This window comes from Pleurodeles waltl, chromosome 4_1, assembly GCF_031143425.1.
Source record: "Pleurodeles waltl isolate 20211129_DDA chromosome 4_1, aPleWal1.hap1.20221129, whole genome shotgun sequence".
NCBI lineage: Eukaryota > Metazoa > Chordata > Amphibia > Caudata > Salamandridae > Pleurodeles > Pleurodeles waltl.
The window spans coordinates 735,190,747-735,206,488 of NC_090442.1; the positions used below are offsets into that span (position 1 = coordinate 735,190,747).

General features: G+C 40.7%; 1 protein-coding gene across 4 annotated transcripts in view; it reads right to left on the minus strand.

Moving 5' to 3' along the window:
* Nucleotides 1–7,084: 7,084 nt before the first annotated feature.
* The window catches only part of MEST (mesoderm specific transcript), a 242,924-nt gene continuing 234,266 nt past the window's right edge, over nucleotides 7,085–15,742 (minus strand). For 2 of the 4 annotated variants that reach the window (XM_069229324.1, XM_069229325.1), the window contains one exon: nucleotides 8,463–8,706. In XM_069229324.1, the coding sequence (XP_069085425.1) occupies nucleotides 8,589–8,706 (118 nt within the window). In that variant the 3' untranslated portion in view covers nucleotides 8,463–8,588. Of the gene's footprint in view, nucleotides 8,707–15,742 lie in introns of all 4 variants that reach the window. The other 2 variants (XM_069229322.1, XM_069229323.1) reach the window with 2 other exon arrangements.

Below are 15,742 nucleotides of genomic sequence, written 5' to 3' on the forward strand. Positions count from 1 at the left end.
CAGGAGCGTCATATGAAGCTTCTGGCAGCATGGATGTCAGAGCCTTCACAGTCTTTACCTCAACCTCGATCTCCTTCTCATGGCAAAGGCTGTTTGTGGGCCCGTTCATGGGCGTCATTCACCATCGACTTCCCATGGTAAGTCACGATGCAAGAGGTGAAAAGTGCGGCTTCCCCTGACTTCATCACACACGGCCTCCCACCACTCCTCAGTCGAAGAGTTGAGGCCTGAGTCGGGAAATCACCTTCCCTTTGAGCGCCTGTGGGCCCCAAGGAAATGCAAGATGCCTTGACTGTGTCTCTGCCAATGGGTTTGCCCTCAACTTCACTTATGCCTTCTGTTTCAGTTGACAAAGCAATTACAGCGCTGATGCAGGGTTTCCACCTTCGACACATATATCAAATCAGCCAACTCTGGCAACGCCGATCGACGTTGCATCTCTCTCCCCGTCTGAGGCCAAAATCAACATCGAGGAGTCATCTTCTCAGTGCGTGTCGACGTCAAATCACAAGGCCAGTCATGCCGGTTATCCCTGACATCCTCCCTCTGCGTTCTGGGGAGTCCCCTCACATTTGTCCTTCTGAGGTTCATGGTTTTGGAGATGCTGTAGAAGAGTTGGGATGTCTTCTTTCCATTTCTCATGTTGGTCAGCCTCCTACAGAGAACAGCTGGCTGGCCGACCTAGGTACAGCTAGTGGCTTGCACTCTTCCTTAGCCATGGGCCTCCCTTCCCCCCCTGACTGTGCTACGGATGTGCGTTCCTCTTTAGCTAACATGCTGGGACGGGTTGCTGTGGTCTTGGATCTGACACTTCCCTCAGCGGAATTGACTTCAGATCCTCTTATTGACATTCTGCATCAAGGCCAAACAGGGGTTGAGCCAGTGCTTCCTTATAGTGAAGCTCTACATGACATTTTGTTGGGGGCTTGGCCTAAGCCTGATACACGGGTCCCTGTAGATTGAGCTATATCTGAAAGGCACAGACCTGCCCCTGTTGATCCGGCCTGTCTTCCGACATCCGACATCCTACTCATCGTATTTTGGTGGCACAGGCTGCTTTGGCCACCCATGATATTGAAGCTCTTTCACATGTCCTGTCTGGAAAAGATTCCAGGAGTCTTGACGCTTATGGCAGGCATATTTGTTCCTGCACCAGTTCTGCTCTATGCTGTATTGATATGTCTTGAATTCTTGGATGTTTTTCCCCATTCCTAATGGGATTCATAGGCATCCATCTTGCCATCATTTCCAGATGACTTTTAGAACAATATTGCCCCTGTGATCCAAGATGGCCAGCAAGCAGCTAAATTGATCATTTTCTGTTGTATGGATACTACAAACCCTGTGAGTCAGGCCTTGGCCACTTCAGTGGCTCTACGTCCCTGTGTGTGCTTATGCACCTCTGGATCTTTGGAGGCTGTTCACGCTACATTGATTGACATGCCTTTTATTTGGTGCACAGACTGACTGTATCTTTGTGACAGTAGAGGTGGAACAACAAATTAGCTTGGTTCCTCTCTACCTTTTACCCAGTTAATACCTCCAGTACTAGCTTGTAAGGGGGATATTTGTCTTTACCTATTCACACAGATGAGCCATGTCTTGGCAGCGCTGTAAGGCTTTTTCTGTTTTAAGCCTGTTCCACGTTATGGTGGCACCCACTGGGGTGTTCCTGCTTTCAGCAGGTATTATTTTTCATTATATTGTCAAGGATAGATTACTGGGGTGCATATTACCCTGGGACCCTATGGAGGTTTTCATGCCCCATGTTTCAAGGCTACTTTCAATATTGATATTACTTGGTGTAAAATTGGTGCCTTCCCACTTCATTTGTGAATGACAGCTTTTTAGCTGTTAGATTCTTTTTGATTGTTAACAATACCTGATATACGGGTGATATTGTTTTGTTCACTCTGAAGAAGAGCTTGAGCATTGGTTATTGTATGTCCGGAGGCCATTCACATTCATAAAATTATGAGATTTCGTATCCCTTATAGGGAACGTCTCATATTGGCAGTATCAGTATATTATTTAATTTCTTTTAATAGTATTTCAGATAATCCTCCTATAGATAATGTTTTTTACGAGAAAGATTGTATTGTTCTTCTATGTGGTAATTGGTGACCTTAGGCTTCTTTTATGATAATTCATTAGTAGATAATATCCCAATGATGGGATTACACATCACTAAAAGTGAATATCTACTAAGTCCTTTTTGAACTTTGAGCTTTTATCTACATTGTTTGTTTATGTGTGTTCTACTTTTGCTCCAGATACTTTTGATATTTCCTAGTAAAATGTTTTTTCTACTTTTGCTAGCTTTGATTCATTATAAACCAGAAGGTAACATTCTGTGGACTTTAAGGCTTTGTTTGTTTTGGTCTTAAAGGTTTTCTTTCCTAAGCCATCACGGTTTTGTCTATGTATTCTCCACTTTTGTGTAGACATTTGCATTGTTTCGACATGTTCATTGAACATTCTTCTTTCGATTTCCTGGCATTTTGTCATGTTATCATGGGTCTCCGTTGAGACATAGGGGCAGATTTAAGAGCCCCATGTGCCATAGTATTGCCGCATTAGGGTCATTTGAATTACACTAATGTGGCAATATTATTGCAAAAAGGCTGCACCAGATTTACAAAGTGGCGCAATGCATGCATTGTGCCACTTTATAAGCCCTTGCACCACATTATGCCTCACCAGGCATAATGTATCCAAGGGGGATGTTCCCCTGTTAGGGGGGCTGAAAAATGATGCAAAGAAATCTGAAAGATCTTTTTTTTGGGCACTTTTAACACCTGCTCAGAGCAGGTGTTACAAAGGGGCATGCTATTGTTTATAATGGGCCCCTATGTACTGTTCATGATTAGCGCCAAACCTGAGCAGTACATCTATAGCGTCAAAAATTCTGACGCTATTGCCCCCTGCCCTGCTCCATGGTGTGCTGTATTCTAAATATGGTTCACACATGGTGGCGGTAGTGGGGAGCTAAGAGGCGCAAGGAAAGTGGCGCTGCACAGGGTGCAGAGCCACGTTTCTTAAATCTGCCCCGTAGTCTCTCGGTAGAGTCCATTCACTCTTGTGTATAGGGTATTTAATATTCCTCACTCTTTAGGATGTTCTAATGCTTCTCCGTTATTAGTTAAGCATTTCTTCTTTCTGAAGGAATTAACCATCTTACGGGGTACTTTTTCTTCTCTATGAGGATATTCATATAAATTGTACATGAGGGCAATATAGGTTTGTGTCATCATGTCTACTTTTTGTAGAAGACTTTTATTTCTTTATAAAGGATCATTGCTCTTCTAAGCAACAACTGTTTTCATCATTCGACTGACCCTAGATGTTGTAGTTTGGGTTGATGCTTTGTGAAATGTTGTCCTTAGAGGGAATATATAACATCAGTTGGATTATTTTACAGAATCTTTTACATTTTCTGGTTTAGGTATGGAGACCTTTGTTAGATCTATAGATTACTCTCTATTCATATAGTAAGGTCACATACTAACCTTGGTCCTTGACAGACAATTAAGACTTTTCCATACCTACTATCTTAGTCAACCTTATACTACTATTGCTTGAAGATGGTGTCTCAAGCAAATTGCACTACTCTGATGATTTGGGGGGGCTGTTGGTTTACTTATCGGTGTGATACCCACTATAGGTAGCATTATATTATGCCAGTATTGTCTGACTAATTACTCTGCGGTTTCTTTATATTTTTTGCTAAGTGATAGGCATTTGTTTATTTATTTATTTTACTCCTATGTCAGTATATATATATTAGGGATATCCTAAAGGTATTTGTATTATCTCTAGTTAATATTCCTGGGGAAAAGGCTGCTTTTATGCTAATGGTTGCTATTATTGTCTTCAACTTCTTTTTAAAGTGAGCATTTTTATTCTTTCTCTACAGGAGATGGGCATTCTCTGTTTGTGTGGAGTAGGTCTGGTTAGAGTGTACCTTTATATGACAAAGAGGTATTGCTCAATGGTGGGGCCTGCTGCTCTGTGTTTCAGGATTGATTGTGACACATGCAGTTTGGGTTTGGATATAAGAGCAAATACATTTATCTTTATTGGGTCATTTGGTAAAATTGTCCATCTGCCATGGGTAGCATTGTTTTCCAAATCTAATTAATTGTCTTTATCTTTCATTACTGTGGTCCTTTCCACAATTCCTATAGGATGATCATGCTTGGGTGCAGATCACATTAAGGGTGTGAATAGTTTTATATTCATATTGTTGGTTGGCTGCTCACACAGATGGATCATACTAACATGGATAATTTTATTTCCATTGCTTTTTAATGTCTTAGCACTTTATTTACCTGTGGCTCCTTCCGCAAGTTTTATATTGTACAAATGTTTGGTCTTTTTATCCTTGTTCTAGACTGGTTTTGTTCTAGAGAGAAACTTTTAGTGGTCGCAGTCATGAGTGATGTTATTTCCATTTGGGTCTCTTTATGACTTTTTCTCACTATGGTCCTTTACACAGTTCTTTTAGTAATGAGTAAGTGGTTACTCATATATATTCTTATGAATGCACAGTCTATTTCCCTTGTTCTAGACAGGTTTTCTTCTAGTTAGAGACTCTCAATGGAATCAATTTGCAAACCCTCCTCCAGGGATGGTATGTCTTTGGTATCTGATTCTAAAGTAAGAAATCTGTGACTAGATATCAGATGATCAAGTTACTTACCTTTGCTAATGCATTATTTGGTAGGAACAGGATCTAACCGCAATTTCCTTAATGACCCTCCCATCCTCCCCACAGTTCTGTGATCTGAGTCCTCTTTGGTCTCAGAGATTTTGTTATGGAAATCTACACCTTGAATTAAGAGTTCGGTGATTATTTGAGGCAAGGTTGACTATTGTTCTAGCATGCTGTTTTAATAGGCAGTTTGTTTATGTGGCTCCACGTTTTGAGTGCGGAAAATAGTCACAAAAGAAAACGACATTGGAGAGTCGGCGAGAGGGTTATATGGACTCAGTTGATTTCACATCCGGTGAACGATGTTGACACTGAGTCGTGTAACACACTATTCCGATGCACAGACATGCTATGGAAAATTCTTTCCAGATCCAGTCTTGCACCAGGGTAGGATTCTAAAGTAAGAAATTTGTGGCTAGATCCTGTTTCTACCAGATAATGTGTTACCAAAGGTAAGTATCTTGTTCATCTTTGTGGGGATTTGAACACAACCATAACCACACACTATCTCTGTGGGGAATTGAAGACCATTATAATCACACGCTATCTCTGTGAGGACTTGAACACCATTATAATCACACACTATCTATGTGGGGACTTGAACACCAGTATAATCACGTACTATCTCTACAACGGACTATAACATTTATATGATCATATACAATCTCTATTTGGACTAGAAGTTTGACTATGTTAACGCATTATCTCAGTGGGCTTGAACACAGTTATCCTCCCCAGAATTTCTTGGAGATTTGAACATCACTATAATAATATGCTATCTTATGGGGACTTGAGGATAATTACCTTTACACAATATCTGTTTAGACACGTACAAATCATTCATACATGCCAGTGCCATTCAGTATTAGGAAGGGAGACCCTAAACAGGTCCGTTCCAATTACAGAATTGCAAAAGCAAAATGTGATTCTGTACCAAGCTACTGAGTCCTATTTTGTCTTTGGTAGATGGCAAAAAAAAAAATTCCCGGTCGCAAATGGCCTGGTGGGTTGTTTGTGACCGGAAAAATGCTTTGTACGTCTGGCCCTTACTTTGTAACATTTTGAACACAAAGCAGTGGGTTGAATACAGTTTTAAGTGGCTTTCTGTAATCATGATCTATTATATTTTCGGACACATTGTTAGCATAATCCACCTTTTGTGTGCATTGTGGGGGGGGAAGAACACCTGAAAAGCTGTGCCAGGCACAAATTTTCCAGGCGAAGGTCAACTGACTTTAAAAAAAAAAAAAAAAAAGCATTTGCCATGCAATGGGTCTCGCAGTACGTCGAATTAGAGCTATTAGCGTTGTAAACTCCTAACCGGACTTTTCTTGCAACATTAAATGAAAGAAAAAAATAATTAGCACGATCGCGCTGTGTAAAGCACAGCGAGATCACGCTGAGAAATAAAGATAAAAAGTAGTCCAGAAACCATACGGAAAGCATGGAGCCTCGTATGTTTCCAGTAGTTTACTGGTGCTCTTGCGGAGGGCTAAACACCGGAAAAGGCATGACGTATGCATGCCTTTCACAAATGAAAACAAGCGGATTTTAAAAGGCAAGCCCACGGACCAATGAAAGTGACTGACATAACATGGTTGTAGTTAAAAAAAAAATAATAAAAAAAAACCTAAAGAGAGATTAGAAGAGGGACGGAACGCTTTGAGCTCGCCGCTAAAAAGTCTCCTATTTCCTTTGTAGAGTTCTCCATAGCTGAGAACTCCACACAGAGGCAAATGCCTTTTTCCATCTCAATTGAGAAAATATTTTGCCCTGTGGAGAATCCCATTCCATTAGAACCCCACCAATTCTGGGGATGATCCATTCCTATCCCCACCCTTGGCTTGAGTAAAAAAAAAACTACTTTTTCCAGGGTGAAAATGGGAATGAGAGTAATTTGTGAATGCCTACAATATATAAGGGTGTTAAACTTCCAAGGCAAACTTTGCCTTGGAAGGCCCACTTCCTCACCTTGAGTGGAATTTATGGGCACAGAGAACTGTGTACTTGTGGCAGGTATCTCAGCACACATAAATACATTTCCAGGAGGTGAAAAAAGGGGAATTTGGTCCTCAACTTGTTTACAATAGAATGTACCTTTGTGAATAGGACCAGTATTTTTCAGCCTCTTACATCAGTGAGGAGAACACTTCTGACTTATTTGAGAGTATAGCTGGACCAAAACACTGATAACAACCACTTTGCAATAAATGACTACTATTGGAGCCACATGTCAGAGTGATCAAAGAGATTCAAAGCTACAGACTCGTGACTCCTGAGCAGCTTGAGAGCTCAGTGACCCAGATGGTTGAGCTGCAACAATGGAAGAGAAGCACATAGCACAATCACTGAGTACCAGCACAGCAAGCATCAGTGTATGTGATAATTTTATTATTAGCCAAGTTTATGATTTTTGTTATGCAAAATATAAGGAATGAATACATACTTGGAGTACAATATGTTGGCTGAATGCCCTTCAGCACAAGTTTTCTTGGAAGGCAAATAGCTTTTGTTAAGCCTCTAAGACCTCTCCTACTAGTTTCTTTCAAATTTTGGTACAACTGAGCACGCTGATATAACTATGCATCACCACAGTTGGCTTACTCCTGGTCACAACCTCTTGATGTGTCCTTTGTGTCGTGAACAATTTCACTCCATGTGCATGTAAAGCCCAAGCGTGTGGTGGTGGTGGCGGCGGTAGTTGGGGTGTGTGAGTAAATGTGAATCAAAGGGCAGAAAGGTCAAGGCAATGGTAGTAGCAATGTTAAGCTCCTGACTTAAAAGACTCCTCCATGGCCCTTCATGCCTACGGAGGCGCTGGCCTCTCCAATGTTGTATGTACGTTCACTTCATTGTACTTAAAAGATGCTTTGTTAGGCTGCATTCATTATTTCATTCATTTTCAAAGTCGCAGTCTTCCAGTGACTTCACAAACCATACAATCACATTGCTGTTTGGGAGACAGTTTCTTCCTAAACAATCACATTCACAATATGTAGTACTTTTATTTGGGTTAAGATTTAAAGCTTTTCTGGCATATTCACCAATCTGGCTCCTTTGTAATACTGTTTTACTTACTAGAGGCTTGAAATTTTAATTTCTAACAATCAGCATATAAAAATATATTTGATGCATTCTCTGAAAATGTTATGCAGCAACAACTGGCATGCCTTATGCAATTTCTTAATAAAAAGGTTTTGACTTTTAGAAAAAAATCGGAAGCTCATAGCATGAAATTGGAGTACAAAAAAGTCAAATATGAGTCTTCTCGACAAGAAGTGACTTTTCTGCGGAAACTATTGCTTTCCAAATTTTAATGTTGATATTAAAAGAAACCCTGTTCTTCAGTTAATAAATCCAGCAATGATGGGCGCAACCAAGAAAGGACCCCTCTGAGTTGTGGAACACATGTTGTAATTCTTCAAGTTCTGCAAAGTTTCTTGTGCAGTAGTAAGCAGGAGTCAATTTCAAAATATAACCCTACAATTAGTGCCTCTAGCTGGCTTGTGTGACAAAGAAGATTCAAAAGCCATTTTTGGCCAATAAAAAGCTCTCAAGTCCTTGATCTATAGCAAGTGTCGGAGGTAGATGAGAACGCCAATGTCTCTTAACTAGGGCTATGACTTTAGTTTAGCACTTTGGTCATTGGCTGCTCCTGGGCTCCATTAACTTTCTTGGCAACAAAATGTTTTCTTGGTTGATGCATACATTTGATGTCAACCTATGAATGAATACTCCTCAGCAAAAGTTGAAAGAAGGAGAACTTTATCTTCCAGCAAAATGAAATAATTGCTATCCAAGAACTGTAGACACAATTTAATCATGACATGATGCAGTGCTGCATTCACATTCCACAGGAATTGTCCCTTTGCAGTCAGAAAGAGTTGATGAAGTTCAGGTAAGCGTTTAGGAATCCCATGGGGTCCTCCAGCTGCGGGTAGTGGCTTATGTGATCATCCAGTACAGTGATAGTGGACTTAGGGAGCAGTTTCCTGTTGTGAGCAAGCAAATATCAGGTCGATTATAAATGACAATTAAACTTGGAAATAAATGTAAAGCATATTTTGAAAAACAATTCTTAAGTGTATGTTTATTTTCCTAATTTGCTGCAATTTCTTACCCCCAAATTATACTATCTTTAATCAAGGATGCAACATCTTGAAACTCCACATGGCGGCCATATGTCTTTTTGATGACTTTACATATTTATGTACTTCTTGCACAATTTTAATTTCTACCAAACCATAATTGCAATCAGCACAAAATTGTCAATGTTCACGAGGATTGTAAATAATGAAGTAAATCACTGAATTGACCATTATTTCAAACCCGTCCCATCAAGTTGATATACGGTGATAACATTTGATGTACTCTGATAACCTCCCACAGAATTCAGCTGTTGTATTCAAGTAGGTGATTTATTTAGCAGTGTGTACTATACAAGGGAACTTACTCCACAAGCATCTCTACCTAATGAAAGTAGCTTAGCTCACACCTTCTATAGAAACACCTTTCCTTAGGTCCTCCTTAAAGCATGTGGCCCAAATGATATGATATACACAAAAGTTAAAACAGTTGAGTAACATGTGTAGGCCTGGCTTGACAGTGGAGCTATTGCTTGACTTTTTTGATCTACAGGAAAAGAGCTTTAACCCCATAGGTGCTGAAGCTGAACCCAGAAAGCTATATATTTCTGAAAAGTAAGTAGAATTTGGAATTCAGCAAGAGGTCATTTGGTTACATTGCTCATGGTTTTTCCAACAAAACTAATATTTGCAATAAAAAATATATAGTAAAATAACAAGAAGAAATAGGTTACAAAGATTTCATCTGTGATTCATTTGCACTGTGGGCTGATTTACAAAATACACTGCTTTGCCCATCTGACCCTTCTGGTTGCAGGATGTATAGTGCTTGCTGGTTGTCAAAGCACGACTATCAGAGTCAACTGAGCTGCAGTTTATAAAGATTGTTTATTATTTACCAACTATGCTTCAATTCACATAATACATCCAATGAATGGAAAATGGACATCAAGCAGATCTATTCATTTTTTATATGCACCTAGAATAATGAGTTGAGGAATAGTGTTTTTTAGTACACTCTAAATTTGGGGTTACCCACACTATCATGCGAATCAAATTGCATTTTGCAAAATGTTTATTTTTTTTTTGCATACTGGCTTACATTTGGAAGCTAGAGAAATTCATTGACAATAACAAATGCTCTCCTAATCTATATTCTAAAACTTCACCTGATAAAAACATTACCCCACATGTGTGTCTGGGCTTATCACACCTGACAGGAAAGGTTCCAAAACATAGCATAGAGACATGAAACTTTTTGCCATGAAAACTGACCTATTTTGGTGTCCTATTTTGGTGATGTAGTAGCAACAGTATTTGGTCCCAGGCTTGGCCGCTGCTAAGGGACTACAAAGCTAGTGCATTTGACATGAACGGTTCGTCAAATGCACTTAGAGTTAATGTGCTGAGAGAGGGGCATTGTCGCTGCCCAAATGTTGATAACCTTGAATACTGGTTTTGATTGGGTAGGAACTGTGTGCTTCCACCTAAAATGAGTGCTTGTTTTGGACTTGCCTTGTAGGAAACAAATGCTCATCAGAACAGGTTAGTTTTGTGACACGCCACTGACCAAGGATGCAGGCTTTATATGTTTATTATGACAAGGTAGGGCACAGGCTGTGCGCTTCACCTATTTATTGTGAAAAATAATATGGTAAGCACAAGAGGCCTCTAAGGGCAAATTATCACTGCACTGTATTAAGGCTTGTAGTCAGGTATTTTATCACAGGGAACCACACAGATTACCTAATAGGTGAGGGTATTGGTTATCCCTGTGATACGCCCTCTTGTAGACGATTTGCATGTTAAGAGTCCTTGGTGTGCTGCTTTAGGTAGGAGTAGGATTGTAATTGTGTACCTATTGTAATTTTATGTCTGCGTAACAATAGTTACTGTAGGAAAGGCCTCTTTTTGTATGGTCACCCCATGTTATTGGACTAATGCTGCTGGTTTTGAGACTTTGACAGTGACTGAGACCTGATAAGCAGACCTGGGTGTCTGTGACCTTACCCTGAAACTGGTATGTCTAATTGCCTTTTACCCAATTGGTTAGGCTACCTTACCTGTAAGTCCTGAGTAAATGGTACTCATGGTACCCAGGGCATGTACGTTAGAGCCCCCCCCCCACACACACACACACAGCATTGCAGCCCTAGTTGAGCCACCATGGGTGTGGCATGAGTAAAATGACACTGCTGGTCGTCCATTTGCAGGCTGTAAGAGCAGTTTCTCCAGTATTGGATGTTTCATAGATTCATGTGCTTGAATCATTCCCCATCGTCGAAGTCCCACAGTATATATCACTATCAAAGGCTATAATGGCAATGAAAAGTCAGTTGAATAGCCAATCTATGAGTTTTTTAAAAAAAGGACCAAGCTTGAACTATAACCAGTCAAATAGACAGCACCCTCTAGAATACTCCCAACAGAGGTTGAGTCCCTCAGATTGTTTTACCTCACATCGTGTGAGGGGAGTCTCCCTGAGCTCTGCTCAGTTCTTCAGCTAGTAGTTGGATCATCCAAGATTATATTTCATGTTTCACTTCTTTAACCCTGGCACTAATATGTCAGAGTAGCAGACAACAAGGTAAAGTACTACAAAATATGTCAAACCTTTTTCTCAGAGAGATGAAGCTTTTATTGGGACTGCAGAATCTTACATCTGTCACTTATGGTGAGGAGTGCGCAAATTTCTTCACTTGCCAGGAGAGGTCAAAGGGAGAGGTTGCACAAAAGGTCAACAGAAGGCACGCAGCAAAGCCAAAAAAAGACTTACTATAAGTATTCATATGGCACTTCTAACAGGCAAAGAAAACTGGAAAAACAGACCCTCAACTCCCTCTTAAGCACTAACACTACATTGGCCTCATCTACAATGGCCTCGTCTATAAAAGCCCTCATCTATATAGGGCCTTGTCTACGGATAGTCTCGGCTCCTGATTTCCTCGTCTACGATGGTCATCTACGACAGCCTCATCTACGACGGTCGTCTACCATTTTCTTCTACGACAGTCTACAGTGGTCGTCTATAGTGGTCGGTGATGACAGTTGTCTGCGTTGGTCGACTATGACAGTCTTAACAGTGATGGTCATCTAGGATGGCCTCACCTACGATGTTCGTCTACGACGACCTCACCTGCGATGTTTGTCTACGACGACCTCACCTACGATGTTCGTCTATGACGACCTCATCTACAATGTTTTGTCTACGACAACCTCATCTATGATGTTTGTCTACAACCGTCTACTACGACGGTCACCTATGACAGCCTCATTTATGACGGTTGCCTACGATAGCCTCATTTACGATGTTCGTCTGTGGCAGCCTCGTCTATGATGGTTGTCTACGAAAACGGCTTTCTCTACAATTACCTAGTCTACATAACCATGTCTACAATGGCCTCGTCCACGTCTGCATTGTTTACGATGGCCTTGTCTATGATGACAGCCTCGTCTATGACTGCATCTTCTGCGACTAGGGCCTCATTGATGACAAACATTATCGACGTCAGCCTAGTGGTTTACGTCTACCTCGTCGATGTAAATCTCTATGACAGTGCAAGCAAAGACGAAAGCACCTAATCGTCAACAAGAACAAAACACACAAAATCTGGGATAACAATGTCAAGAATTAAGGGGACTAATATGAGCATGCCTACAACAGTCAGCAATTTATGGAGAGGCAATATATCGAGCAATAACATCACATAGTCTTCAACTTCAGAGCATGGGTCAGGTCCATGTAGCTCTAGTACTAGACCTACAGGGCATGTTACACCCACAACAGGTGGATTCCCCCCCAGTGAATTTTGGTGGTTTCCATACCCTTTGGGGGCGAGCAACCAAACACTTCTAGCTTTCAATAGCAAACAATCAATCAGTTTGTTTTTTTGTTTATTACTCACTGGCAATACAATGCAGGTGTAACCACCAGATGTGGTTAGACATGGACACATACATAAAATGTCTGCCGGAAGAAGGAAAGGACAGAAAAAAAAAAAGAAAAAAAAAAAGATGCTGCAGTGGGGCGAAATGTCCTCATCAGACAACATAGATTGCACTATAGATGTAGATTCAATAGGATTCCCACAATTGGCAGGGTCAGTGGTCCTTGGACGCTAAGGTTGATTCAAGGCCACAACATTTATAATCTGAGGTACCAATATATCTAATATGTTTACCTTACCATGTCGACACTCTGTTTGGCAAGCACGTCTATGACGCCTTGCAAGCATTCAAGGCTGACTCTGACACTGCAAGATCTTTTGGCACATTACAATTTTGAAATAAACACTCTTTAGAGGGACCAGCGAAAGACATTTATCAGTATCAAGGAGATACCAGAGGAATCTGACTTATCGACCATCTCTGTAACCCTTAGGCTAGCTTACCTACAGTGACAACGTTCTGGTTCTGTTTACGCCTTCCTGTGGTAGAAACGATTCCAAACTTTTTTGTCATCTATGGCAGAAAATAGCATCAAACAAATAATTCCTGGATCTCATCACATATAGACAGATATTACAGTTTACCCAGATTCTGCCAACTACTCCACCAAAACGAGGGCTCCCACCTCATCTCCCATCTCCTTCGGAAGGGAGTGCTAGCTACGCTAACCAAAGGTTTCGCGGAGAAAAGCCCACATTCTCAGCAAGGAACGGGCTTCTTTGCTTGGTTTTTCCTTAAATACGAAAACAGAAGAGTGGCGATCCATCATAGACCTCTGGAAAATAAACAACTATTTCTGGAAACAATCCTTTTACGTGGTCACCCTCGCCCACTGTACATAACAGCTCTGAATTTACAGGAGTCATACTTCGGCATTCCCACCCACTCATCAGTGTACTTCCATTTTACTGCAATTCTGTTTTTTTCAGGAAGGACAGTAATCAGGTATGCCTCTTTGATAACTGGTTGATAAAAGCACCAACAGCAATTCACGTGTCCAAGGACACATAAGCTTGCCTAAAGTGGTTTCATAAACTAAGTTTCCTTGTCAATTATCAAATATCATCAACTCCACCATCCTAAAAGATACTGTTCCTGGGCCTAAACACTAGATGCTGTCCAAAACAAAGACTTTCTGATTAAGGACAAGCAATGAAGGCTCTAGGAACGGGTAAAAAAATAAATAAATAAATAAATCAGTGCCTCTGTTCAATTAGCTTTTGGGCATCATGTCCTCAGCAATCAATATGATTCCTCTTGCACACCTGAAAATGAAAGCCTTACAGGAGCAGCTGCAAAAACAATAGATTCAATCAAACAAATCTTTCGAGGGCCTGGTGAATTTCACACAGGTCTGATGGAAACCTTACCCTGGTGGTCCCAGACTAGAGATGCTTCCTTGGAAAGCTGGAGCAGTCATCTACAGAACCTGCAAATCAAGGAACGTGGTATCCACTCCTGAAGAGCATACATATCAATAGCCTAGAGCTCACATCTATCTACTCATCCTCCAGACTTTCCTGCCAATTATAGCGGTCTTTGGTGTTAGTTCGCATGGATAATACCACCATCATGCAATATGTGAATATACAAAGCGGCATGATATCATTGGCGCTGCCCAAGGAAGATCAGGAAATCTGGAGCTGGCTAACAACACACAGAATAACTCTTCGAAACGAACATGTTCCCCAGCCTAGAAATCTCATAGCAGACATGCTAAGCAAAATTGGAAAAAGCCTCCATGAATGGGAGTTTGATCAGTTGGCATTAAGTATGATCTCGTTCTGGGACAAACCGGCTCTGCATCTCTTTGCAACAAACGAAAACTGTGAATGCCAGTTCTATGCAAGTTGGCATCCACATCCAGGATCGTGAGGGAATGCCTTTCAACAGATGGTCCGGGGTCTAGGCCTAACCTTTTCCCCGGTACCTTTAATATCAAAGATTCTCACCAAGAAGAAAACTGGACAGTGTTGTCTCATCCTCATAGCCCCCCAGGTGGCCCATGCAACATTGGTTCACAAAGCTTTTGCTTCTGGAATGCCAACCACATCAACCTACTAACAATTTGTAAACTTTTCACCATTAACTAATGCCAGGTCCTTTATCCTGACCCGCCCTGCCTCCTCTTTCGTGTGTGGCTCCTAAATTCCATAAATTCAAAGATCTCAATATTCCTCAGGACTGCAGGTGTATTCTCTCTAAGTCAAGGCAGTGTCAAGAACTCTCAAACCTGCCATGTAGTAACAGTGAAAAGTACAAAATAAAAAGCAATAAGACTGCGAGCAAAGAAGTATCCACAGTAGAGACAACGTCGTCCTTGTTGGAAGAAGGTTTCCCGAGTCGTGCTGCACGCGTTGCAAAGAAAATGCAGAAGTAAGGAATCCAAGATGGCTGACGAGAAGTCCAAAGGTTAAGTTGTAGTTCTAGTGTTGCATTCTGTTTTGTTGCTATGATACGCACGCGCCACTTGAGAGCTTCGCACTTCAACTGTGACCTGACAGGAATCCAGATGCACAGAGAGAGCGCGTATTGTGAGGTAAACATCTTTTTGAGGAAAACTTGACTTCACATACATTTTACAGACAAACAAGTTAACCAAAGATAATATTTCATGGTGTAAAGCACTTACGGAAACGGAAGGTTTTTTCAAGTACATGAGTCTCCAGTTGGAATGAACTATTTAGAACATTCATAGAATATTAAGATATACGAATAACCAATTTGATAATCTAGTCATCAATAAACAACAGCAGTTCAAGAGAGTTACAGAAGGAAGTTTAATACAATGTTTTTTTTTAAAGAGACATAATTTATTCTTGACAAATAAAAGGGAAATTATCAGAGTCAAGAGGAAATTCTTTCTACGCTTCATACAACCATGATTGACTCTTAACTTTTATATATATATATATATATTTATAGTAACCATTCTAAATCATTGAGAACGAGTAGACAAACTCAAATCTTAAATATCATAACAAAGGTTGAGAAG